The sequence below is a fragment of the Adelges cooleyi genome, unplaced genomic scaffold (assembly GCF_023614345.1).
Source record: "Adelges cooleyi isolate 19-005CV unplaced genomic scaffold, UGA_ACOO_1.1 ACOO_flye_CR_arks_rails_tigmint_CR_PRNA_108, whole genome shotgun sequence".
NCBI lineage: Eukaryota > Metazoa > Arthropoda > Insecta > Hemiptera > Adelgidae > Adelges > Adelges cooleyi.
Genome location: NW_026095761.1, coordinates 12,433,950 through 12,460,992, shown reverse-complemented (window position 1 = coordinate 12,460,992; position 27,043 = coordinate 12,433,950). Strand labels below are relative to the sequence as shown.

General features: G+C 29.1%; 1 protein-coding gene across 1 annotated transcript; it reads right to left on the bottom strand.

The window, feature by feature from the left end:
- Positions 1-3,379: 3,379 nt before the first annotated feature.
- On the bottom strand, positions 3,380-12,181 carry LOC126837875 (V-type proton ATPase 116 kDa subunit a 1-like). The gene is made up of 17 exons (XM_050571835.1): positions 11,879-12,181; positions 10,766-10,942; positions 10,251-10,418; positions 8,026-8,156; positions 6,865-6,991; positions 6,629-6,805; positions 6,344-6,556; positions 6,089-6,239; positions 5,861-6,000; positions 5,531-5,770; positions 5,349-5,458; positions 5,123-5,247; positions 4,937-5,055; positions 4,761-4,865; positions 3,841-4,033; positions 3,587-3,764; positions 3,380-3,490 (listed from the first exon to the last, which is right to left on the bottom strand). Exons 1-17 carry the CDS (start codon positions 11,993-11,995, stop codon positions 3,388-3,390), a joined length of 2,574 nt encoding a protein of 857 aa, XP_050427792.1. The 5' UTR covers positions 11,996-12,181; the 3' UTR covers positions 3,380-3,387.
- Positions 12,182-27,043: the final 14,862 nt, after the last annotated feature.

The following is a 27,043-nucleotide window of genomic DNA, read 5'->3' as shown; positions in this document are numbered from 1 at the left end:
GAAATCGACTTTCAATCCCTTCGAGTGCATTTTTTTTAAATTTAGCTAAATTACAAAAAAATACCAAACGTAACGTTCTCACATGCAATAACTGTCCGTGTGATAAATATACATTTTCTTCCAGACCTAGATTTCTACCCTTCTTTCTTTTCTTTTTCAAATACTGTACACAGACAAACAGTATTGTGCAGAATAGACATATTTTGTTTCGCCAATCCGTACACGAATGCCGTTAAAATGTGTTTTACAAACATGCTTACTATAAAAACAAGAAACCATTACTTATTATAGTTACATAACTTGTATTGAGCTACACTACATGTTTTATTGATATTTTCTATTTGTACAAGTCGAACGTTATAACTTTAATGAGTATTAAATGTATACAATTAATCGATTTAGTATACCTAATGTTATTTTATTAAACTTTATAGCATGCTTGCTAGCTGTAAAATATAAAATAGTTTTAATTACTAGTTTGACCTATAGTTGTTCTACGGTTTATATTATATATGTAGCCTGTAGGTATTAAAAAATGTCTTAAAGTGGACAATTCAAGTTAAACACAAACACTGTAATGATATATGTTAAACACAAAATCAAGAGCAGGGTAATTAATATTGGGCAAATACACACAGCAAATGAATATACTGTTAAACTAGTACAAGTTGGTCGTGAAAGGTTATAAATAAAATAGGTGTACAGGATGATTTTTTATCATAAGCCACTCAATATCTCATAGACTTTAATAAGAAATTAAAATTGGTAACGTATATACTTCATTAACTTGTTATATTGAGCGTGTGTTTTATCTAAGGCAAGGCTTAAAGTAATATGTATTTAGTAGATATTAGTACGCTTTTATTTACACTGTAAATACACAAAATAAAAGCAAGAAATCATTTAATAAATTTATATTTTATTTTTAAAGTTATTACAAAATATATTAACACGATTACAAATGCATATACAATATTATGGCAAAAAACAATAATAAACATAATATTAACATAATTACAATATTTAAAGTTATAACAAATAAAAAAATTCACAAATAATAGTTATACAGTTACAAAATATATTTGTTACATTTGTTGTCTTACTTAAAATTTTCTTGTGTTTTTATTTATCCATTATTATTTGTATACAGTTTATGTAAACTTTAGTAGTATTTGTTTTGTCAGTGGACATCCAACGTACGCCTACATTTAAACGACCCGTCTTGCTCGTCTTCAGGTAACTTCTTATGGGCTGTTATTAGAAACTGTAACAAATATAATAACAAAAATACAAATAGTGTATTATTTAAAAATCAGTTTTTAGTCCTGCATATGCAAATAACTATATGAATATTCAGTATGATAAATTCATGTAAAATCCCCTAACATGGTAAAATAAAAAATAAATTATTCTAGATTATTACCAACTCAACAAATACTTACAAAACCGTGTTTTTCGGTAAAGATTCAAATGTATGTCAGATATGAAAATAGTAAACAAAATAAGGTAATACGAATTTAAAAAAGAAGGTGACAAGAATGTAAAAAAAAGGGTAACAAAGAATATTATTAAGATCATTATGTTATAGCAAAATTATATTATTTAATATTATATCGAATAAAATAAACAGTTGGTTGAAATTTTTCATTTGCTTTCAAATTAATAGCAACAAAGCATTGAAGCTAAAAATTATGAAAAATTGAGACCATGTTGTAAAAAAACAATAGGAAAAAAAATGTTGATTTCTAATAAACCCTATGAGATGTTGAGTGGCTCATGATAAAAAAATCACTCTGTATGTATCTTTATAGATGCAATGCCAAGTTAAGGGTTAAGGGCTTTACTGACAATCAAAACGGATTGTTTTCATTAACTATTAATACTGGACCGTTATTAATTATTTAACATGCAACTCTATTCGAAAGTTTCTCCTATGTAAATAATTATTTCCGTTTTTACTCTTTATGACCTACACAGCTTTAGAGTACCTTTGCTATTTGTTATTCTTCTACTAAGCTATTTCAACTACAAATGGATTACATTAAAAATACCCATCCAAAACCGAAACACTGACTTACCTGCATGGTTTTGTTTGTGTACCGGTGTTATATTATAATAATATAAAATAATGTTTAACCGACTACAGAGAAACGATTTCAGCATTTCAAACGGTCTGTGTAATACCCAGACCGGCATGATATCTTAACTTTCAACGATAAATCACTTTATTGCAAAAAGGCCAGAGTTTATTGGCAAGTTTTAAACGTGTTTTATTACCAACCATATTCGAGTTTAACAATGAGTATGTTGACCAAAAGTTTTCCATTTCAGAGATTCGTACAGTTCACTTCATTGTTAACAAATACCTATACCTACACTGAAGTGAGTAAGTATAGCTGTTCTAACTTCTAATACAATATCCAATGAAATAAAACCACACGCGCTAAACAAATATATTATATTATTTCTCGGTTGTAAGACCGTCAAACTTTTGCCAATTTCGGTTTCGTTTTACTTTCGCTAGGCTTATCTACTTAAATATAACTTACAATGATTTCTGATCATAACTTACTAGGCAGGTTTCGTCTGATGTTAAACATTTTAATTGTTTTTTTTTTAATTTTTAGAAAATAAGTTTTAAAGCACATTTCAAGGGCTATAATTTTTTCCCACTAAAAATGTACCTATAATATCTACTGCGTAGAAGTAAAATTGATTCTCAAAAGAAAGTAAAAATTGCTACAATATAAAGTGAAAATTGTATTTTAACACCTATAACTAAACTTGAACACATTTTGTTACCACGCTAGATTTAAGAACATTGTAAAAATGTAAGTACAACTTTTGGACTTAATTGCCCACTTGATATGGGTATTAAAATACTTGGACGTTTTCAAACAAACTCAAGTAATTTCAATTGTTTCGAAAAACATATTAACGCACTTTAAATAAACTTAAATTGTTTAAGCATTTTTGTCCGTACTATGTATTATTACTTACAATACTTGGTAGTTCGAATATCAGAAAAAATAAGAAAACTTGTAATTGTTCAACTTTATCAAAAGATTAAAACACAAAAAAATGATAAACTTTATTATTTTTTTTAAACAAAATTAAATTTTAAGAAAACAAATGAAAGTTGCACTTTTTTATAATGCATCAATAGATTATTAAATAACAAATTATAAAATTTCACACAATGACATGGTCTAAAAATGTACTGTTAATAAACACTGACTTGTTTCAAATAAAATTTAAGACACCAATAGAATTTGGAATAAAACATTACTATGTTTGATAGCAGTGCATTGGTAAAATCAATATAGATAGTCAAAAATAATAGTTACTGCTAAAGTAAAGTTTAGTAAATGTATCAGAGACTGAAATTTATTCTTCGGTTGATGCTACAGCTGTCATTAATATAACTTCGAATGAAAACGGAGAAAATGCATAACCAAGTCCTTTGTAAAATTTGCTTTGGAACTCTACCCTGTAAAATTGAATTTCATTTTATGGATTAACAACATAACATTAAAAATAATGATTCCATTAAAAAAAAAAAGCCAAACGATTAATCATTATTTACCAATGCAAACGGAGTGTGTGCAAGAATGCAGAGAGTCCCTCCATAAGTACAAGAATGCTTACGGTGAGAATTGCCCAAAAAAGGAAGTAGAAATATACCAAAACACCTTGGAAATAGCCAAGTTCTTCCTGGGAAAAAGCTTTTCTCAATATCATATTCCACAGCACGTCAGATAATTCTATAATTACATTCGTGCGTTAGGATTAGGATTCAAAGAAAATAGATAAGTTTAATATTTAAAAAAAAAAACCTACGTGCGTGAGCTAAAGAAAGAGCCCACAATCTAAGGTAAGAAGCTGTGTGACTCACCGATCCCAGCACATACTCAATTGTATGAATGCCTTGATAAATAAATAGTTCACCAATTTCGTTTTCACCGTGACCTCCATGACCACCACCAGCTCTTTCTGCATTGCCATTTTCAGTAGTGGCATGTCCATTCACTAGCTGTTAAAATTAATTACTTACTCCGTTATTTAACAGTTTTAAACATATGAGTCCTTACTTGTTCACTTTAGTAATGGACGAGATTACCAGTGACATACAGGGGAAGGTACCATAGTGCATGATGTATTGTTAGTGGGCGAAAGTCTGGAAGAATTGTGTGAGAGACTTGAAGAGTGTAGAGAGCGCTTGAAGGGAAAGAATGCAGATAGGTGATGATGTAATATGTGAAGGTTGATAGCTTCAAGCACTTAGGATCAGTAGTAAAAAAAAATGGTGGGTATGAGAAGGACGTGCATAATAGCATAAATTGTGTATGAATAAAGAGGAGCTCCCCTAATCAGGTGTTTTGTGTGACAGGAGGATACCTATATGATTGAAAAGTAAACTGTATAGGACGGCAGTGAGACCAGCAATGGCATATGGGTCGGAATGTTAGACAGTAGGCAAGAAAACTGAACAGAGAATGAATACATAAGGGGGGGGGGGTCTAGGAGTTGCATACATTTTGGGGAAAATGAGAGAGAATAGGTTGAGTTGGTTCGGTCATGTGAAGAGAAGAGACAAGACAAAGGCAGTGAGAGTTGTTTTGACGACTGAACGAGGTGCAAAAGATCAAGCTTTATGGATGTGTAGGACTAGCCCATGTAGTTGGGAATGCAAGGCGAAGACTAGAAGAAGAACTCGACATTTAATGGTTTTATTTCGTTTGAATGGTGATTAGCATTACCTGAACATGTTTTTCTTTTTGTCTCATGACGCAAATAGGTTTTGCAAATAACATAATTGGAACACACAAAACTGCCACAAAGACTAAACATTTTTGCAAAGTCTCCTAAAAAATAAATTAAGTATTTATAAAAATGTATTATACAGATGATAATATATTTTAGTGATTTAAATTACTTGTCCTGAAAACATGTACACAGTATTACAATGTTCTAGTGGCGGATTGTCTTTAAACAAGACCATGTTGATAAATGTAATCAAAATAGACGGTGCACAAGCTGGACTTTTTGGAAAATCTGTAACCATACAAGTTATGCGTACCAGTGTTATAATTAACATAATGTTTAAAAATGTTAAACTAACCATTTTGAGGACCATACGTTATCCATTTATAGAACATTAACAATACCATGTAGAAGAATAGGGACGTCAAGAATATGAATTGAGGGATAAATTCACAGTAAACAGATAGTCTGTCATTGAAATATCTGAAAGCATAATTACAAAAAAAAAACATAAGCTTTAACTATGTTAACTATGAAACTATGTTTTAAAATTTATAGTTTCGGATTATAAAAAAAATGTTCACCTATAATTGTACAAACTGAGAGTTACACCAAACAACATGTGAAGTACGCCAAATATAATAGAAATTTTCATTTTGTATGCGTTTAAAAATACAATTTTATTTTCTGCCAGCTATAAAGATATAGAAATATTAATTTAAAAAAATATACATGTATAATTTTTATGTTTATACATGTTTTATACCTGCCATACAGGATCGAGTCCCAAAGGATATGGGGTTTGATCATAGTTTGATGACAATGCTGGATTCAACTGTAGGAATTTATTGTCCAGCACTGTAGAGACGTTATAGTTTGTATGCCAACGACAACCGAATAAGTTGAGAGATTTAGAAAATATATCATTATAGATTAGACCGGTGTACATTGCAAATAAACCCATCAACAATATAATGTAACGACCAGCAAAAAGTATGTTCCACACCTAAAATTGCAAGTTTATACAAAATATTACAACATAAATTACCATAACGTTATCATTTTTTTATTTATTAACAATAATTTATTTACTAACTTCGTTGTCGTTTTTTTTGGCAGCCAATGATTTTTCGAGTAAAACCAAAAAGGCAGCAAATAAAAACATTAAAGTTCCATGACCAAGATCACCAAACATGACAGCAAACAAAAATGGAAAACTGATAATAGTGTATGGAGCTAAAGCATAATATAGTATAAAATGTCAAAAGAGAATAATTATTAATATTAAATTCTATTTACCGTATTAAACAACTTCTTAACTCACCCGGATTAATTTCTCTGTAACTAGCAATTCCATAGGCGTCCACTAAATTTTGGAAAGCACTGGTAAATTTATTTGTACGGTTATAAGTCGGCGGATTTTCAAATTTTTTTATTCTGTTTAAAATAGGTGGTACAGAGCTTCCACTTCGATGCTATAAACAATATTGTTAAAATCGATACATGTTAATTTTACAAACTTTAAATAATTGGTTAACAATTGAAATAATGTAAATAGTCACTTTTTATTCTAACTTACTGTTCCTCTAAGTAAAGCAAGTTGAATAGTCTCGATATCAAGTAACGGTACCCAGCACTCGGCAATTAAACATTTTTGTGTTACGTCCAAGTTAAAAAAGTTTAGTGTGTGATAAATAGCCTTGATTTTGATAACTTTGATAAACCAACTTTTTATATTCTTGGCGGCAGCGACGAGTACACGATGTCGATGATCGTTGGTTTGGTTCAATACCTAAAATGACGGTGCAAATTGAATTATTGGAAATAATCAAACTCTAATTTGATGTGAACCGGATAATCATACAGTGTTTAAGTCTTCTATGCGGGTCAACACACCCATAGCCATTTCACGGCGCCGTGGTGGAGCTTCTGGACAGGGGTACAATGTCGCACGGAAACCTTCACAAATTTTCCTTACCCGAGACCTCAGTTGATCACCTTGGAAGAATATTATGAACACCGATTTGTCCTCTGGTTCTCCCTACAGAAAACACAATGGGGTGTCGATTCAAATACACTGTACAGTCCAAATATACTAACTGTGGATGGATCTGTTAATGGTGTTCCTATTTCAGCTAGCCTCAAAAAAACATTGCCTCGGCAGACTCGCCACAACATTCGCTCAAACGCAGGAATCCTTCCACGCATTATAACTCCGGCAACAAATCTTAATTTGTTAAAAAAAAAAAAATCATAAATTATTTTTATTATGCAACAAAATAGTTTACATAGATCATTGTGATCGTTTGTTTTGCCATAAAAACGAATAAGACATAACTATTTTAATATAGTTTATATATATATATATATTAGGATTTTGGAAGAATTGCCAATGTCATATCTTAGTCCGAACTGGACTTGAAATAAGTTCATTTTTTCCACTCCTCAGCTCTAAAGTTATGCGGTTAATTAAATATTCATAACTTTCACAGAAAAACATAAAAAGATGCCTATATTAGATATTAGCATGAAAAAAAAACAAACAATTATACTTAATTTCAAGAAAAAAAATATTATTCAGTGGTAAAATAAAAAATAGTATTTTGATATAAAGCCAACAATCCTATTAAACATAAATTGTTTTTTTACTTATATAAGTAAATAAATTATGTTTAACAAATTAAAAATATACAGGACATAGTTGGGTGCAGAGTTTACTATTTATTGATTCTATTTTTATGTTTTCCGTCTATATGTAATTTTTTTGTTAAAGAAAATATTTCGGCAATTGAATTGATTATTATCTGAACATAGGTTCCACATGCATACTATTAGCAAATAGTAATAATATCTAAAAACAAATAATAGCATTTTAAGAGAAGTCTAATGACTATGATATTTTCTTTTCTTTACGTTAAGGTTTCTTCATGACTCTATGGTAAAAATTTATTTGAAACATTAAAATTAAAAAAAAAAAATGTTTATGTTCGTAGAATAGATTGACAGAATTTATATTAGTAAAAAAACATTTGTGTGAATCTACCTGAATAGTGTTCCCACCTTTACCAGTCAAATTTTGTTTCAATATTTTTGAACCCCACAAAACAACCAAGTTGAATACCTGCATTTATATCACATTAAAACAAAATCGCATATTTAATTGCAGCAATAAAGACTGTTACTTTGTTTGGAGAAAAATAAAAGCAAATAGCATTGTGTGTGACCGTAGTATATAGTGTAAATAATGAAATGTGATGTTACCCTAAATTGAGGACTTGACCTCCAGCACGCAGTCCTTCTTCGCCTAGCAATAAAACTTGTTCGTCATTTTGGTCAGCCATCTGCAAAGCAACCGCACATGCAGGCATGTGTTTTTGTTTTATTTTAGAAATGTTTGACAAAAGGTCTTAAATGAAAAAGCTAGTATAGAAAATATTAAAATGTAGTTTTTGACATACGCCACTTATTATATTTAAAGCAAATAAAAATACATGCTTAAATGAATAACACTACTTTCTAGAATAAAAAACCAAAACCAGGAAGTTTTGTAAATATTTAAATAGGTCAATAGCGAAAATTATTAAGTATGTTTTTTCTTTTAATTAAAAATTAACATAAACAATTTAAAATAATCTACATTTTTACTTTTGTTAATAAAACTGAAATCAGGATGACTTGGTTTGTAAGTGATAAATTAAGATAAAACATACAATTATATTGGTTTAAAATTCACTTTATTTTACTACGACTCTAAAATTTGACTAGAATACCAAAAATTGCTAAATTAGCCACTTAAATAAATAATGTGTAAATATTAAATATTATTACAATATAAAGATGTGTACCTAAGTAAAATGTTTTGATAAAAATTAAAAAAAAAAATCGCTAAACTTTGAAAATAAATTACTTTTGGATTTTCGGATTTCAACAAATCAAATTTACCTATTTGGTGAATTGTTTTGTTTTTACATTTTCATCAAACATTTATGACTTAGGTACACAGCTTGATATTGTAATAATATTTAAAAGTTTTTAAGTGGCCCAAATGGAGTTTTTTTTTTGTGAAATCCTGATTTCCAAATTCTCATTACTAATTGCTACTATACTTACATATTATTAATATTTTTAACAGCTACCCAATATCAAAAGTGCATGCTTATCAATTTTTTTTTATTTATGTTGACTACGATAAAATAAAACTGAATCACTAACAATACTAAATAGTTATTTAAAATGTATTAACATTTTTTTCCAAATTACAACATTTGTTTATAATTAATTACAAATAATAAAACATTAAATTGTATTTATTACTTATACTTCACTAAGGTTGTAATAAATTTATTAATTTAAACCACAGCTTTCTTTTTATTCTACTCAGACAATACATTATAAGTCTAGTAATACAAGTTTTACCTTTACAATTGCTAATATTTATAGTACTTGACAGTTGACTATCACATTTACTAATATTGCTAATTTAAATGCACATGATAAGCAAGACATTAATTGCTAAAGTTTTAATGTTAAATAAAAATATTTAAAATCTTGAATACATTGAGTTATGTTTGCACAGTAACAAGTAAATTTTTACAAATACATAAATGTAATGGTATTATCATTATAAAAGATAACACATAAATTAGCTTGTTAAATTAGAAATACATTTTGGTTTGATTAATTGAAAATATTATACAAGTGTTTTTATTGATACACACTATGATATAATAAGTTAATGTATATAGGTAGGTATTTGTTGTACCTAGTTCTATCACTTTGTTAAACTATGAACATAAGTTATGTACCTTTTTGTTTTCTTTAATAGTGTTAAAATTTATAAGATTTTTAAGAATTATTACCTCATTTTACCATAATGTACATAATTACTATAAATAAATATATTGTTACTAGTAACATACAAAATAAAGATCAAATGTATTAACTTAGTACATTTTAATAGAAACAACTAAATATGATTATGAAGATGATAAATAAACTAAATAATATTTAAAAAAAAAATAATAAACTACAAAATTAATCTAATTATTGTACATTTTTAAAAGAATGCACAAAAAATTGTTTTTAAATTTTAAAAGCAAATTCAATATAAAAAAACATACAATTCTAAGAGATTAAAACAATAAAATAAACTAAGCATTAAAATAATGATAAAAACTCTAACAAATAGTTTTTTTTTAGGTACCTAATTAGTGAGGAGGTCTTTGTTAAAAATTACGCTGCCGGACACAAAAACTCTTGAGATTATTATAAAAATAAAAAAAATAAACTACATTTTTTTTATTTTTAAATTTTAAACAGTTAAATAAAATAAAATGTTATAACATATTTAAATAGATTACAAAAATCAATTTCCCATATAAAGCAAATTCCTTACCAAAATCTTTAATTTAAGAAAATGTTGATAATACGTTATGTTTAATTTGTTATTATACTCTAATTTGAATTAAAATATCTTATTTATTTATACTATTTAAAATGAAATATATTATTACCAAGAAATTTACCTCATCAAAGAATACTTGTGTCTTTCGTAAAACATGTTTAAGCTCAGTTAGTTCAAGAAAATTGCGTTTTAATGTTTCAGCGTTATGGTTGACTTCTCTCAATTCAGTTTCAAGCTTATCAAATGTAGCCTATAAACAAATGATAAAACAGTTTAAGAATTCTTAAAGTTAATTTAAAAATATCCAAAATTTAAAATATACAATAAGTGGCTATTTATGGGCTTAGGGGGCTGGTAGAAGCAGTCTATGTGTTTTTTTTTTATCATTCTAAGAAAAAAATTGAAACCTATAAGATTTGTTTGGCTAAAAACAATGATAAAATCAAAACAAACCTAATTTTGTCAAATATCTGTCTGTAGATCTAAAGTTGCGATAACAACGATAAATTTGATATTAACACTAATTTTCCTAAGTAATGTAATTCATTCTATGGTGAATATTTATATTATTTTTTAGAAGAAACCAAAATATTTTACTTCAAGATCAATAATTTCACGAGGTTGTGGAGCTTCTGGATTTTCACCCGTGTCTAATATTTTAATGCCGTTCTTTTTAATTTCTCTTTCCAAGTAACGCAGTTTTCTTTCCATTTCATAGCAACGACGGACTTCGCCAACATATTTACGTTGGAACGAATTAACGTTTGAATTCAACTATAACATAACACATAAAAATCACAAGTTAACTATTATTCCATAAGAAAGTAAATGCAGATAAAAATACATAATGGTGCAAACAATATATTATGATGTTCATATATTAATTATAAAAATAATACTCCTAGAAATGTATTTTACATTTAAAAACCACTTAAATACCTTTTTAATTTTAAATATGAAAAATGATTGTATGATATGATATGATTATGATATAATGATCTAACACTTATTCAACCAATTATATTTTTTATTGAGTGAAAAAATATTTTAAGAAATATTTTAAAAAGGGACATACCATACATACTACATACGTTCCAAGTCTTGAAGTAACTTTAAATTACCTAGGTACTTGGATTAATTTTTAATAAATCTGTTTTGTATTCTACTTCTAATTTATAAAACAAATTAAATATTTTAAATTTTAAGTCCTTGTATATAAAAACACATTTGTTTGTTTATGTATAATGTGAAAAATTACATTTCTGATACGAGTCATAACTATTGTTCTCTTTTTAAAATTTAATTCCAGTGTTATTGTACCTAAAATGAGAGCATTACTATTTGAGCAATTTAGCCCTAAATATTTATTTACAAAATTTGGCATTATAGGTACATAACTTTAACATAAGTAATTATGATAAAAAATTGTTAAATGTATATTATTGATAGGATTTGTTTTAATGAACGTTTATTAATCATGATATAATATTAAATTGTTAACAGTTTATATTAAAAAGTTTGATAAGTAATTTATATCTAGTTATAGTATTAGTTTTATACAGGTTTCTTTTTTAAATATTAGATATGAGTTTCTCAGCCATTGGCTTTTGAGGAGATCCATATAAATTCTACCTACATTTCGTGGGTAACATTGTAATTGGCAATTGTGATGAAGGAATAAATAAACATAATTATTATAATTGTACTCACATCTTTAAACTCCACTAGACCTAATTCGCCGAGTTCGGAAACACAAGCATACGCGGCTTCATTTTGTAAAAACAATTGGCATAATGCCATTTCTTCGCTGCGAAACACCGAGCTCATGATGGACTTTTTTGTCGGGATCAAACACCAATAAAATCGAACTTGCTTAACAAACACAACTTGAAAAACGTTTTGCACCGTCAGAAATCAGAGTTCAAAATAATGAAAAAAACTTGTCGATGTGCGCTCATGTACATTGTTACAATATGGTTGCCGGTTTTCTGCGGTCTACCCTAAGAAATAACACATGGTTCACGGCTGCCAGAAAAAACCGGCAGCCATTTCGACGTTATCAATTTTGTCCATCATACGAATCACGGAATAACCAGAAGGGAAACTTTAAAAAAATTACACGGGTTATTATGAGCCGTCGAAAAACGCCGGCTGCCTGATAAATTATCATTGTTTTTGCGGCGGAGAACCAGACCACAATAGATAATGTACGATAATAACGATTGTAAGGAATCCCCAAAAACAAAATGTCGGAAACTTATCAGCCCCGGCTTAAGTTTCCCTTCTGTGATCATAATAATATTGTATAATCATTTAAAAGTCTGATGTTGGCAACAGCGTCCGTTGGGAAACACATTGTATTGTCATTGGATACTCATCAAATACAAACATCATATTTTAACGAATAACGGCCATTTTATTTGTATTAAAAGTTAAGACGCTACCAGACGTTGATTACGTTTAACTGACTGGCCAATTCAACGGTAAATACTAAATTATCCATTTAGATATTATTTGCTTATAGCTGTATTGACTAATAATATCAAAATATTTGTCTTATATGGGAAATGCACATTATATGTGATGTTGTTAATGCCAGTTTTCGGTCTCCCGTCTTTCTTAGGTGACTTTAACGAACGCAATCGCGCAGCAATAAAATGTTTTAGCAACGCCAATTCTGTAGACAGATTTTAAAATATATATATATTTAAAACTCACTGAGGATCAACATGTATAGAAATCGGGTAGTCCCATCGTATTTACTAAAACAAAATGGACACCCATTTTGTTTTAGCCAGAAACAGACAAAGATTGTTTATGGCGTGTAATGGTCAAAGTGGTGAGAATAAAAAAAAACGAAGTGATTTTTATACAATTTTACAGGGCACCGAAAAGTTGGTATTTTTAATGTGTGTTCTTATGGGCGATGTTCATCAATTAAGTATGCTTAATACGATTATCTCCTTAAAAAATTGAAGACAAATTATTTAACAAGTGCATATAGTAAAAAGTGTCATTAACAAATTATATATAATAATAAACTCGCTTTGGAAAGAAATGGCTATTTGTACCCTTTTTCATTTTGGTTCTCTACGCTTCAAGTATAACATTTGTACAACGTTTTGTGTTAAATGTTCTCTATCGATTCAGACATCTCTCTTCGATGGCGTTTACTGCGTAAAGAATAATATAATGTTGTAATATTTCTTTGTCTATAAAATATATTCTAATCTATAGCGGCTGTATGGGTCATGGAGGAGAAACGTCATTACGGCAAGGTTAATTAGAACGCTATCATTAGACGGAATAGAGAGTGATACGAGGATAGCTGGAGTGATCGATCGAGATGTAAAAGATCAAGCTTAATGGAGGTGTACGACTAGGGTGGCCGACCTTATGTAGTTGGTAATGTAAGGCGAAGATCAATCAATAAAGAAAAAGAAGATCAATTTATCAGTTCTTATTCTAATATTATTATTATTTTTAACATAAAATTTAATAAATGGGAGGGTTGATGATAGTAATCTTCTTAGCCTAATTAATTTTACGGTTCTTTCCATAATATTATCGACGATCGAATATTGATTTTATGTTGAACAACACCGAACATTTTACGGTACGCTCTCGCCTATTAATAGGTCTCTCTTCGCATGTAATAATATTAAACTTCATGTATTTTTTGATGATATAATCAGGATAAAACATGTTAGAAGGGTACATATTTCTGTACATAAATGTTAAACGTGTGATGATATTTTGTTGTAGTGACAATGGTTGCAGACAGATGGCAGAATGCAGGCGCCTCTACAAATGTAACGTTGGCTCAATGCATTTTTCTCAAAAATCCATCCTCGCTGTACACGTATGCACGCACACAGGTGAAAAGCCTTATACATGTAATGTGTGTCGTAAGTCATTTGCTCAAAAAGCCAACCTCGATAAACACGAACGTGTTCATACTGCTGAATAGGCCTAGAAATATAATGTGTACTTTAATTTAAGTTTTTTTATATTTTAATATGCCGCAATGTGCCCATCCTGTTAAATTATATTAAAATAAAACTGAAAAATGTAAAATTATAAAATTGGTATTTACACATATATTATTTATATATATATTATATATCTTTAAATATAAATTTCTTCTCCTCCTAAACGGCTGGACAGATATTTATGAAATTTTGTGTGCGCAATTAAGTTGATTCGAGAAACGTTTATATTCACAATTTGATCCGACAGAACATGTTTATAATTTTTAAATGATTAATTATGATTATTAATAGTATCAATAGTTATCAATAAATCTCTGTGGTTTTTCATTGTATATCTCAACAAGTCTTGTTTTTTTATCGGTATCTGGCTAAATTGCAAACTTTTTGAAATTGATGAAAAATTGGTAATTTTTTCAGGAGAATAAAATAACGTTTGTTATTCACATAAGGCAACTAAAACTAGAAAAGACTCTTTATCAAATTCAAGTAACGTACAGTTATGAAATCAAAGTTAAAACTTTATTAAACTATGCGGTTTTTGATTAACGCGTTTATACCATACGTGATTTTCAAGTCAGTTTTTTATTCCGCCTGTCACTTGGCACACATGATAATTACGTTCATGGTAAATCTGTCAGAATTCTGGTTACAGTAGTTAATCATCTAACAATGTATCAATAAAAAAACTTGGTCAACTCGGTGGAAATAGTCAACAAGTATCTAATGCTCGTATAAAACTGCAAATCGTACACAGCCTACAACAATACTCCACATAAACCAACACTTGTATTTTAAAATCTATTTTGGATTAACTTTAATTCAAAAGTACACAACTAGTAATAAATTACAAATAACAGTTGATAACTAAGTGTACGCTTTAAATTGTGTAATTTATCACCATGGTCTATCGACAGCCTATTATACTTCAACAATTAAGCATGACAATACATATTTTGTGACCATCTATCTAGTATAATATTACACTGAAAAAATAAATAATTTAACCGTCTTAAATTATGGTTACTATAGAGACATAATAAATGTATAGCTGGAATAACTAAATAAATAGTTCAGTCAACTGAATGTTAATATAAAGCAAATATTTATTTAGTTAATCCAATTATATGTACATTTATTTTGTATTACCCTTACTTAACCATACTCAATGATGGTCTAAGTATTTTTTTCCGTGCATACTACTATTGAACCGCTTGTGGGTAATATTTATATTTCTTGTCGGGTTAAGTTTATAAAATCCGTCAACCTATATATTGGAAATAATCCAAACTTCAAGTTTATACAAAAAACAAAGATATTATAAACTATTGCCTGCTGGTATAAAAGTTAACTATACCTTGTAAACCAGTCAACCTTTATATAATACTTGGAAGTAACCCACAATTGTCAAGTTATTTAAATATTTTAATCCCATACAAGTTTTGCGAACCAGGATCTAGAATTATAGTGGTAACAAAAAAAAAATAAAAACACGTCATTGTCAACTAATTAAAACATTCTGAACCTCGGATGACAATAAAACGTTATATACGTTATACACGTGATATGGCACGTGGTTGGATTATCGAACTAAAATCATATACATAGATGATAAAATATAATGTACCAGAAACCAGTCAGTAAATTGAGCAAACGCTTAAGTAGTACGCTACATGTTTTATATAAATCTCAAAGTTAAGTCAAACCCGAAATCGGTTTCAAATTGTTAATTGTCATATAACTGCTTACTATATGGTAAACTTTCCTTCTAGAAGGGGTGGAACGTTTATCATTTTCAATTAGATCACCGAAAATACTATTTTAGTACAATCTTCAAACTTGTTCCATAGAAAAAATAAAAACGCATCGTTATGCAAAACAATACCTTCTCAGTTCTACGTCGAAATTTATACACGGTAATCAAACAAACGTAAAACATTTATTCTGTTAAAAAATATTAATTTTACTGTATTGTTTTAAATTAACAATAATTAACGTGCTTTAGTAGTGGCTCTACTGCCAAATATCAATAATGAGTAAAGGCTTAGAATGTATAGAAGAACGCAGGTACTTACCAACGTGTGAATTTTATAATGTATGTAAAAGAAAAACACTAAACTATAAAATATAAATATGCTGTACTTGATGGGTATTCGAATAAAGTCATCCATCCATAATAGGTATTACAGGTTATTGAAATACAAATTTGTTTATATTCTGTCAAACAAGACGTGCTATAATCATGTCTTACAGCTTATTTTTTGTTTGCATCTATGTATAGTAATAAACTTATTAAGGACAAGACACTAATTTTTTTTTAAATAATTGCAACTACCTATATGATTTTTATTTAGAATTTTTTTCTTTTGTCATTGTTATTAAATTTATTATAGCCCAGTTAAAAATTTCAGCAAATTGTTCTTGAATAAAAAAAAAATAAACTAAATATGTACGTTATCGTTTAAGGTTCGAAAGTTGATAAGGCTCTGAAAAAAAAGCATAACAATTTGAATATTGACTAATTTTGTAAAACAAAATTGTTTTCAAATAGAAAAACTACAAAATCGCAATATCGTTTTAAGAGAAAATGAGAGTTTTAATCCTTAATGAATCACCCTGTACAAAGCGGCCGTGGTGTTACAGATATAATTTTAGCAGATGTTGATTTTTCTGTAGAATATTATAATAATTTCGTTCTTTCTATAGAATATGGTGTTGCGCACAGGAATCATTGAAATCGATATCCGTAGGCTGTTAGGTTTAGTTGGATTATATTGTAATACCACAGGATCAGAAGGCGTTCGGATACCTGCAAGTAAATGAAAAAAACCTCATTTAATAATACTTTTGAACTAATACTACAATACTTTCAACTAAGCCGGTGGTAGATAGGGAGAGTAGATTTGAACAGAGTTCACCACAATACATTAGAGCATTCGGAGATCAGGATCGCAGCTGTTGGGCGTTTCGCTATCTTACCGGCAGACGTGTGGGATTAATTAAGTAGTTTTAATTTAAACGACAATCGTGTCATGGACTTTAAATTATTATAGCCCTACAGCGTGTACCTACTTAAATCGATGGCTCGTTTCTTTGGAAACAAAATTAAATGCCGTTATCCGTTTTTCACACTACGAGGGTTCATTACTATTAATATTAAACTAACTCATTGGCATTCAGCGTTACACAATGGAAAGGTTTGTAACACTCTGCACTCGACAGTGGGTGAATGCACGAATCAAACGACATCAATTTCACCTTGTTTATATGTAAATATATTCCAATAAAAAAAAAAACGAGTTTCCGTTTTTTATTTGTAATTTTAAAAATACCAATCGTTTGTTTGATGCATCAAGCGCCGCAACAATGAAAACACAATTGATTTAAAGCGAATACCTTAGTATAATATAGTATACTATGTTTTGTGTTTATAACTATGTTAATCTTGTTCTAAAAAAAAAAAAAAATTACTAACAAAGTTCTTAGCTTAAATGTTTGTCACAAATAAAAATTTCCTATGTACTTGATTTTGTTTTGTAAATAATGTATTAATTTAATAATTAAACAAGTCATAGTTGCCATTATTTCCTCTGTGTTCTAAGATTCTCGTTTAAGGAGCTTTTGTAGTGTTCATCTACAGGATACCGATCAACTCACACTCTGTATTATTTAATTACCGCTTAAGCAAAACAAAAGCAATAGTTATAAGTTAATTAAGTTTTAATAAAATCTGACACGCAATTTGAATGCTATGTTCCTAGAACAGAACCCACACATTTTAAATAAAAACTCACCTAACTAGATCTAAAAAAAAACAAGTACATTAAATTGAGAACTGCAAAACAAAAGTAATTACATAATTATTTAGATTACATAATGCACATAAATAATTAATTTAAGTACAACGATTGTAGTATACAGATGTAGTTTACTATTATAAATCAATTTATATTTTGTACAAATTGTTTTCATTTAAGGCACAGAATTTTACACAGGTAATTAAGTTTTACAAAATTTAAACTACTCGAGATGTAAAAATATTTCCAAGCAAACGGGTTTAAATAAGCAAGCATATTTACACGACGTTATGCAATTTGGTTAAAATTATAATGTATATAAATATATTATATTTAATTGTATTTTTATGTTTTTTAACAGTATAATTTTAGCAAGACTCAAAATCAACAAAAAAAATCGATTAGTATAGATTTTTCACTTCTAGTTTAGAAAAATGTTTGGGTAGCAAATATAAATAACATATTATCTATTTTAGTGAACATCACACCTGGCATGTATTATTCATACCAAAATAAAATGTACCTACCCTCGTGTAAGCAAGCAATTAACGCAAGTATCCTAAGTAGTAGAGAATTTTCTGCAGGTAAAAAATTGCTATTGTGCCATATTTTTTCAATCGCTTAAATGTACTGGCTGAAAGATTTTTTTTAAATTATCTTTTTTCATATTTTTATACCTGTAAGTTAGATCAAGTTATATATTTATATTTTTTAATATTATAACCCCATATCTTACGTGGTAAAGCTTATGTCCTTAAACTTTTCAAATGAAATATTATATAGCTTAATAACTTTTTAAATTAAGAATATTTTGAGTGGTCGATTGTCAATTTGAATTATAACTTATAAAGTTAGGTCAGGTTTTAACACATAACGGTTGGGGTTATATTATTGAAAAATATTTCTAATTTTGAGATATTGGCTGGGTCATACCTAGTTAACCGTACACTCTGACTATAGTGTTTTCTTAGTGACAAGTAGAAACTAATTTTTCATTTTCATGGTACTTTGGAAACGCTCAGGGTGTTCTATTTTTTTCTTTATATTGTATGCTTTCGGTTCTAATCTCACAATTGTTTCTCGATGTTATTGTTTCCCTTTCTGGCATACTTGCGGCAAAAGTTGTCGCCAAGAAATCAACGTACGTGGTTTGACTTGGCAACAATAACGGACGGTACTCTTAGCTCAATGCCGTTTCGCAAAACTTAACACCGAGGAAACTTGAACGATATCGACCCGTAATCCGGATAATAATAATAATATTATGGTCAAACATAATTCGGCTCCTTATGAAATGTTTGATTTACACCAAGAGGGTCTAAACATACATCTGCCGACATAAAAACGATGAATTTTGTGTGTTTTGGGTACAATCCAATATGATAATATGCTGACAAGACATAATAGTTACAATTTTGGCGGGCAAGTTTGTTGTTGTTTTTTTTTTATGATGTCAAAAATGTCTACGGTTTTGTCAAAAGTCGGTTCATCGCATAAGATAATCCACTTACAGAGTGATACTTCTGACGTGTTTTTCAATACTTTGAAAGTTGTAATCGCATTATGTCTCTCAAAGTTTGCACCGATGCCTACCGGTTCACATTGGTTTTTCGCTATAAAACAATACATTAAAAAAAAAACAGTAAGTACTTGCTGAAATCGTTCACAAATAATGCAAACTATACAGAGTGATTCATCAAGGGCAGAACATTCATTTTCTCTTAAAAAAAAATGTATTAGCAATTTTGGATTAAAAACGGGACGATGCAGTTAGAATGGCAGTAATTATTGTTTGTATACCAAATTATTTTTCCCTAGTTTAAGCTTTTGGAATGAAAAAGTAAATATTATTTTATTCACTTTTTAACCTAAGAATAATTTGCTGGCAGTTTTGACTGATTACTAGTTTTAAATAATTATTTTTAAGTTAAAAATTTAGGAAGGGAGGACTGGGTGGAATGAATTAGTATTTTTATCTGGATGGATCACTCAACCGCACTTCACTTCCATCCTAAACTTTACATTAAAAATATTTATTAAAATCTGGCTATGAACCAATTAAGATGTTCAGAAAATTATTTTTAATAATACCTAACCATATAAATCATTGTTCTTAGGTGGTGAACAACTATTTGTGAACATATGGCATTACACTTATACTTGTATGTTGCATAAGTCATAAAGTATTTATTTAGAAAACACATAAGAAGCGACAATAGAATAATGTGTAGAACTACACTGTACAATGTTCCAATACAAACTACACGGTCCATATTTTATTTATCGATTGCTTCAGAACAACTTACAGAAAATCCATTGGGCTTATGAAACTTACTTATTCTAAACGTTAGGGCGAATAAATAAAAACAATCGCTCAAGATAATGATCTTAAGGTCGACTGTGTTTCTTAAAGCCCAATGCGCAATAGGTACCTACTCCGGTGGATGATTGTTACATAATGTTTTGGTTGTCTGAAACAACAATGAAAATTTAATGTGTTGCGAATACCAAATTACAAAAAAAACAAAATATTATACAGAACAATATGTAACCACATGTTCTGTATAATATTTTTTGTTAAAAATGACCTATAATTTATTAAAATACTATTTTACATAACGTGATATTTATTTATGCAAGTAATTTATAGTTTAAATTACAAATTCTACATAACATTAAAAAACAACACTAATTACAAATTTATAATTAAGTAGATAAAAACTGGTTGTTCTTATTTTTCCGATATGACAAATTATTACTAGGTCTAGTACTATCTAGATAGTACTAGAACTAAACAACAAAGTTCATTTTAATGACGGGTTATCATATTTTATAAAATTCAGGCTAGTCCAAAAACGAATTCAAGGTAATTTCAGCAATGATGGATGATTTTCTTAGTTTTTTTTTATTACAAAAACATAAAAGAAATTACATAAGATATTACATTTTATTAATATTTTATTTGTTATGGACACAAGCATATTATTATTTATAAATCAATGGTATAAAAATGGTATGTATGGCACACAATATTGTGTGTTGGTAAAAGCTGACTTTGTATCATAAAACTTACTATACAAAGAACTAAATAGTACTTTTTCGGTTATTAGCCGACTGTTATGAAACTATAGTTATGTGCAATTGGCCGTATTTTGATTTTAATATTTAACTTTTAGTAAGGAGAGCCTAAGCGATTAATCAATTTTCAGAGGTACAGGTGATCCATTTAACGCGAGACACTCATTTTTTTCACGAAATTAATTGTAAAATTTGTTTTATAAAATGTTGATTCAATAGATCATTATTGTATATTTCTTTATTATTAATATTCAATGGATTATTATCAGACAGCATGTTTAACTGTGGTTCAGATTTTAGTGTTTATAAAAATCTTTATTGCGAAACACAAAATGTGTATTTCCCTATTTTAATTTTCTCATAAATAGTGTCGACGCAAACTCGGCAGAGTGTAAAAGACAACGTCTAAGTATAATTTTTACAAAACAAAAAAAAAAGTACCTTGTTGCGGTCATTAGTGTATTAATTATTATGCTATGTACAATGTGTACATACATAAGAATATCCAATCTCACGTTTTATAAACATGATTATAATATATAATTAAATATTAAATAAAAAAAGTGGATTTCAACGATGAGGAAAATCTACATTGGCACGTTTTGTGTTATATCAGGTTTACTGTTCCTATAGCTAAGGGTTGTTCTATTGTTTTTGGAGTAGGTAAATAATTAATCAATGGTCCGACTGGAGTCGTTATAGAAACTAATAATTTACCGTTATTTATTATTGAGTGATTCTAATAAATATCAACGCCTACTGATAATGATTACCATAATATAGATAGGTACATCATATTACACGTTAGGAAACAATGCCCAAAATACTAACGAGCCGGTCAACATGTGAATATGATACACGTTATTAATTACAGAGCGATCAATTACTTAAACGTAAATCATCAAGAAATTTAAACGGTTTAACCAGAACGATTAGAGTGAAAACTAATATATCATTTTTTGGAGATTCCAAATTTGGAGATTATATACTGTGTTGAATATTGTAGAAAACTACAATATTGCGAAACATTTAAAACGAAAAATCTAGTTCCATCAGTTTGGTTAGCTTCTTTTGAAAACAAACCCGTTATTTTTCTTATTTTTAGATGAATAGGTATAAGTCATTTTTAGTATCTTTTCAAATTCTCAAAAGAAATACAAACAAATATAAAGAACTACAAATAGTTTTACTCTAGTGGTTGCATTGTGCGACAAAATCACATGGTTGTAAAATAAAAATAAAAAACTTTCCCCTTTAAATTCCCATAAAAAATATCTAAAACGCTCATCTCGTGTAAATTGTATTTTATTCTACTAAATTAATCACAACCAACAAGTTTCGACCACAAAATATTGAAACATAAAAACGCGGTTTAAAAATAATTTAAATTTACATATTGTAATTTTTACTCCAATTTAGATCATTCTAGCCTTCCGGTTTCATATACATTTATATGTTATCAAATTTTTAAGTATAGCAGTGAAGTAGACATTATCTAGTTGCACGGGATGAGAAAGGGGTAGACGACCTTCATTTTAGTAATTAAATGAAAGACTGGAAAAAGAATTGGGTTTAAAAACGTATTTTCGAATTCTCGACTCTCATACTTACAGCGATGTAAGTATGCAAATAATTTCATATTAATTTGTTAATTTTTTATCAATTTCAGTAAGACGTTTAATGTGTCTGATACGAGTTAGTCAACACCAATGGCATGTCAAAGATATACACACACACACACACACATATATATATAAGTATGTAATTTATTATTTACAAGTATAATAATATATCGTCGGAAAATAATTACAATTTTGTAGTTTATCTTTATAAAAACTATTTATTTTTCTGTTGTACAACAATATTGTACTACAATATTGTAAAATTATCATTTATTTATCTTTATTAGCATTTTCCAGAACGTTATCGATTTTAAAATCTCTTAAATGATAACGTTTATTATGTTCAATTGACTTTTATAAAGTAGAATTATTAACATAAATCGTTGACTAATCGATAACCAATTTTGAATAATTACTTTCAAAGTATTAGAGTTTTAAACTTAGAACAAGAGAAAGGGTGGACTGAAATATTATCTGATTGCATCACTCAACCGCACTTCACCTCCCGTCATAGACTTATAAAACTCTAATTCCTTTAAATGTAATTGCTAAAATCTGGTAATGGGTCAGTCGAATTTTTCAAAAAATAACTTTTCTTTTAATTAAGTCAATAAAATATATATTTTACCATTTAAAAAATTAAGTGCGTACGGTTTCGACACATAAGGGATGGGGTTATAGTATTTTTAGAAAGGATCAAAATTGACCGAGCCATTAACTACTAAAGTATAATGTTTAAGAAAGCCTAATAACTTTTAAGATATTGACTGAGGCATGATCGTTTGATGGATATGCTGTGCTAGTGTACTTGTCTGTCATCAAATAAAACTAAATTAACGCCACACACAGTCTGGTTTGTGTGTATAATCCTACTCTAGAATATCAATTATTTGGTTATTAAAAGTATTATTTGGTCAGCTGATGCATTAACGAAGCAGACCGCTGGAGTAGGCGAAAAGGTCGTGAAATAAAATATTAAAAAACATCACTAGCTTAACCAGCTGGTGTGAACGCAATTAACTCCATACAGACAACATGGTATAATATTTAATATTTTATAGATACATCCCAGCGTTTTTTTTTTTTTATAGCGTTTACTTTAGGCAAAGTATATATCTATTTGTTATTTATCCGTCGTAAAACTATATTATTGTAGATGGGAGACTTGTCCTATTTCGGTGGTTGACACATTTTACGATTGGAGTAAAATTGAAGATAAAAACAAAACGAAAAGACTGAATCCATCAAACTCATCGGTCAGGACATTTGTTTTCCAGATCGTGGTACAAGTTTGGACACAAGTCTGTAGTTTTACAATTCTAAAAAAAAATCGTCAAAAAAAAAAACACAATATTTGTTTTTGTTGAAAGAACCCTTAAACCAAATAGGAATAGTGCGGTTAAGTTTCGATGCGCTTTTACAAAGATGTGTTTTTATTTATTTTTTGTTTCCGGACCCAAGATATCTTTCTAACCGCTAATTTTCTTCTTGTAACCAGTCTATAGATTTGGGCAAACAATTTAAAAAGTTCACCTCTTTCCGTTAAAAAACGAGAAAAACACCCAAAAAAAGTTACATGTTTTGCGACTTAATCTACAACTTGCTATAACAAACCGAACAAATATAATTTACCAATTGCCCTATAAAGTTAGGGAACTTTTTCTTTATTTCGATTTTTTAGGTGAAGTTTTAAAGCTTAAGGTCTGAAAATTACACCGAAGATAGATCTATAGGTGTACTTTGTAGTATATAATATCTTTAAGTATAATTACTCAAAACTGGTTATCGACAAGTCAACATTTTCAACTCTAGTCCCTAGCCATTAATGGAAATTATAATGAACAGTATAATTTAGACATTCAAACGAATAATAAAAAAAAGATAACGGTAAAAAAACAATTTCCTCCTCTTCAAGGAGCAACATATAAAGAATGAATACATTTTATGACACTCACTTACTTCTAGTCTTAACTGTGAACATTTCACACATTGATTTTAACGTTTCTCCGTGTTGAGAATTTAATCAAATATACTAGTAAATAATCTCTCTGGAAATTACAAAAAAAAATTTTTTTTTGTAAATTATCAGTTTACTAGGACTATGCCCATATTGTTTTTAAGAGTAATGGAGCTTTGTTCTTCACCTAGTATATGCGCGTCTCTTGTAGCCATCACATAGATTGTGGATAAAAGTTTCCTGTTTATGTATTAACAGTACAATTAAAACGCATAACATAATGAATCTTCATGCGTATTACCAATGGGCTATAGTCCATGACTGGAAATAAAAACCATTACCACACTATTACATCAATAATATAATATTTCAAACGTTAACTAGGTATGCACAGCAATAATAATAATTGTGATAATTTAGTAATAAATCAAATAATTATTAAATATACTGCGTTCAACTTCAATATAATAAGTATTATTATTATTTTACCAGTTAATCGTTTGGCGGTCAAATCGTCCACGGTTTGTACTGAACTCGGACAGAATCAGTAGCTATATTATGTTAGTTGATGTAATCCGAATGATACTTGCTCATGTTTATTCGTAATGTGCTTACATATTTTCATCGTTCGACGACAATTTGTGTGATCAGATACGGTTTAGGCGAACCAGAAGGAAACGTAAGGGATAACCGTACACAAAGAAAGATTTTTGCGATCATCACCAGGGCGTTATGATGAATTCTCATGAATAGGATTCGAGTTGAAATTTGAGAGTTGCGTTTTTCCCCTCTTTTTCCACCAGACTTGCCTGTGATGATCTCACTATAGTGGTTTGGTATTCGTAACCACTCACGCTTTATGGGTTAGTGCGTTCTAAAAGATTTTTTTTGTCAGCTGCTTTTTGAAGTGTCCTAAGGGGACTGGCCGAATTAAAAAACCACTTATTACCGTTGCTTTTTGAAAATATACGGTTCCAGTCAAGTGTCAATATATTTCTTACATACGAGAGTACTCCATTGAAAATAATCTTGTTTTTTCTGCTTAATTTTATAACATTTTGAATTAATTAAAAACAAATTAAATATACTCTCACAATATAGCTAACTAAAAACAAATAAATAAAAAATTGTACCTGTTTTGGATACAGGGAAAAAGTGTAGAGTTCTTTAGAAGTGTGTTTGAACTGCAGTGTTAATTTTTATCGTGAGAGTGATTTTGAAGAATTTTGTTTTCAGCTTCAAGAATCTTTTTTTTAAATTGCAAAGATGTTTATTAGTTTGAGTTAGAAATTTTTTATTCAAAAAGTAAAATTTACTTTGTTAATCAAATGAATGACGTGGAGAGATATTCTGGAAGCGGAAATGGGTTAAATGGCCAAGAAAAAAATTGCACAATATATTATATTGTTGTGTATTATTTAAGTCTCTCAAACTCAGGCAGATCCGGATGAACTTGAAAACCAGTGCCGGCAGCCGGTGGTTACTACACGAGTTATAGGTGCCTACTGTATACAGGGCGATCCGTTTAAAATAAGACACTCAATATCACCTAAACAAATTTCTTTTTTTATGATACTCTTATATTGATAAATATTTAGAGGTACTCAAGTGGTTTCTTTCAATTTTAAAATCGCTCCCCTGTAAAATCCCTGAAATCGACTTATACACATATTCACAATTGTTACAAAATTACTTTTGAAGTTATCAGGGTGTGAAAAATAATACATACCACACCGTTGGTTGTTCCTCTCGTCCTAATTTTTTGAACTTCAATAATTTTCAAAACTGCATATTGACACGTCAAAATTTTGCGCAAATTTCTCTCATTTTTTTTATGTCAATTAAATATAAGCCAGACCCCGACAAAATGTTGACTACTCGACTAGGTCATGTTAGAAACGGATTTTTGCTTTTTTAATGTAAAAATTACTAACAAATTTAATTTATTTAATTACAAAAAAAAAAAACGAAATTTTTTTCAATTAAAACCGGTTGCCAACATAACCAACAAAATATATTCAAGCTATACAAGTGAGAAACCAAAATAGTAAGTAACCGCAACGCTCTATGACGGTGTGTTTTACGGTGACCGTTTTATGTGATCATCACTTCTAACCAACACCACAAAAATGGAAAATAAATTTAAGTACCTATCTACTTCGGACCACCTTCGGATCTCAAAAAGTCAAGCGGTCAAGGGTAAATATTAGGTACCTAACTTTATAATGTACCGTACAACTGAACTAATGTAAACGTTTGTAATTGTAGCTATTCCGCGGGCTATCGAATGCGTTATGCTAATCAGATCGCCCTGTACAACAACAGGTCGGCTAGCATTATATTATTATAATAACTGGCCGACGGTGTTTGCCAACAGGGGGGAATGCACGGTGTGTATGATAGTATTAATATTATTGCTGGCAACCAATTGC

Bases quoted from the DNA above. Each gene is read 5' to 3' on its own strand.
- LOC126837875 (XM_050571835.1), bottom strand. From the start codon at position 11,995: ATGAGCTCGGTGTTTCGCAGCGAAGAAATGGCATTATGCCAATTGTTT. The intron at 6,240-6,343 runs GTAAGTTAGAAT...TATTGTTTATAG, and splicing joins TTGCTTTACTTAGAGGAACA to CATCGAAGTGGAAGCTCTGT. The intron at 5,248-5,348 runs GTGAACATTTTT...TTATGCTTTCAG, and splicing joins CTCAGTTTGTACAATTATAG to ATATTTCAATGACAGACTAT.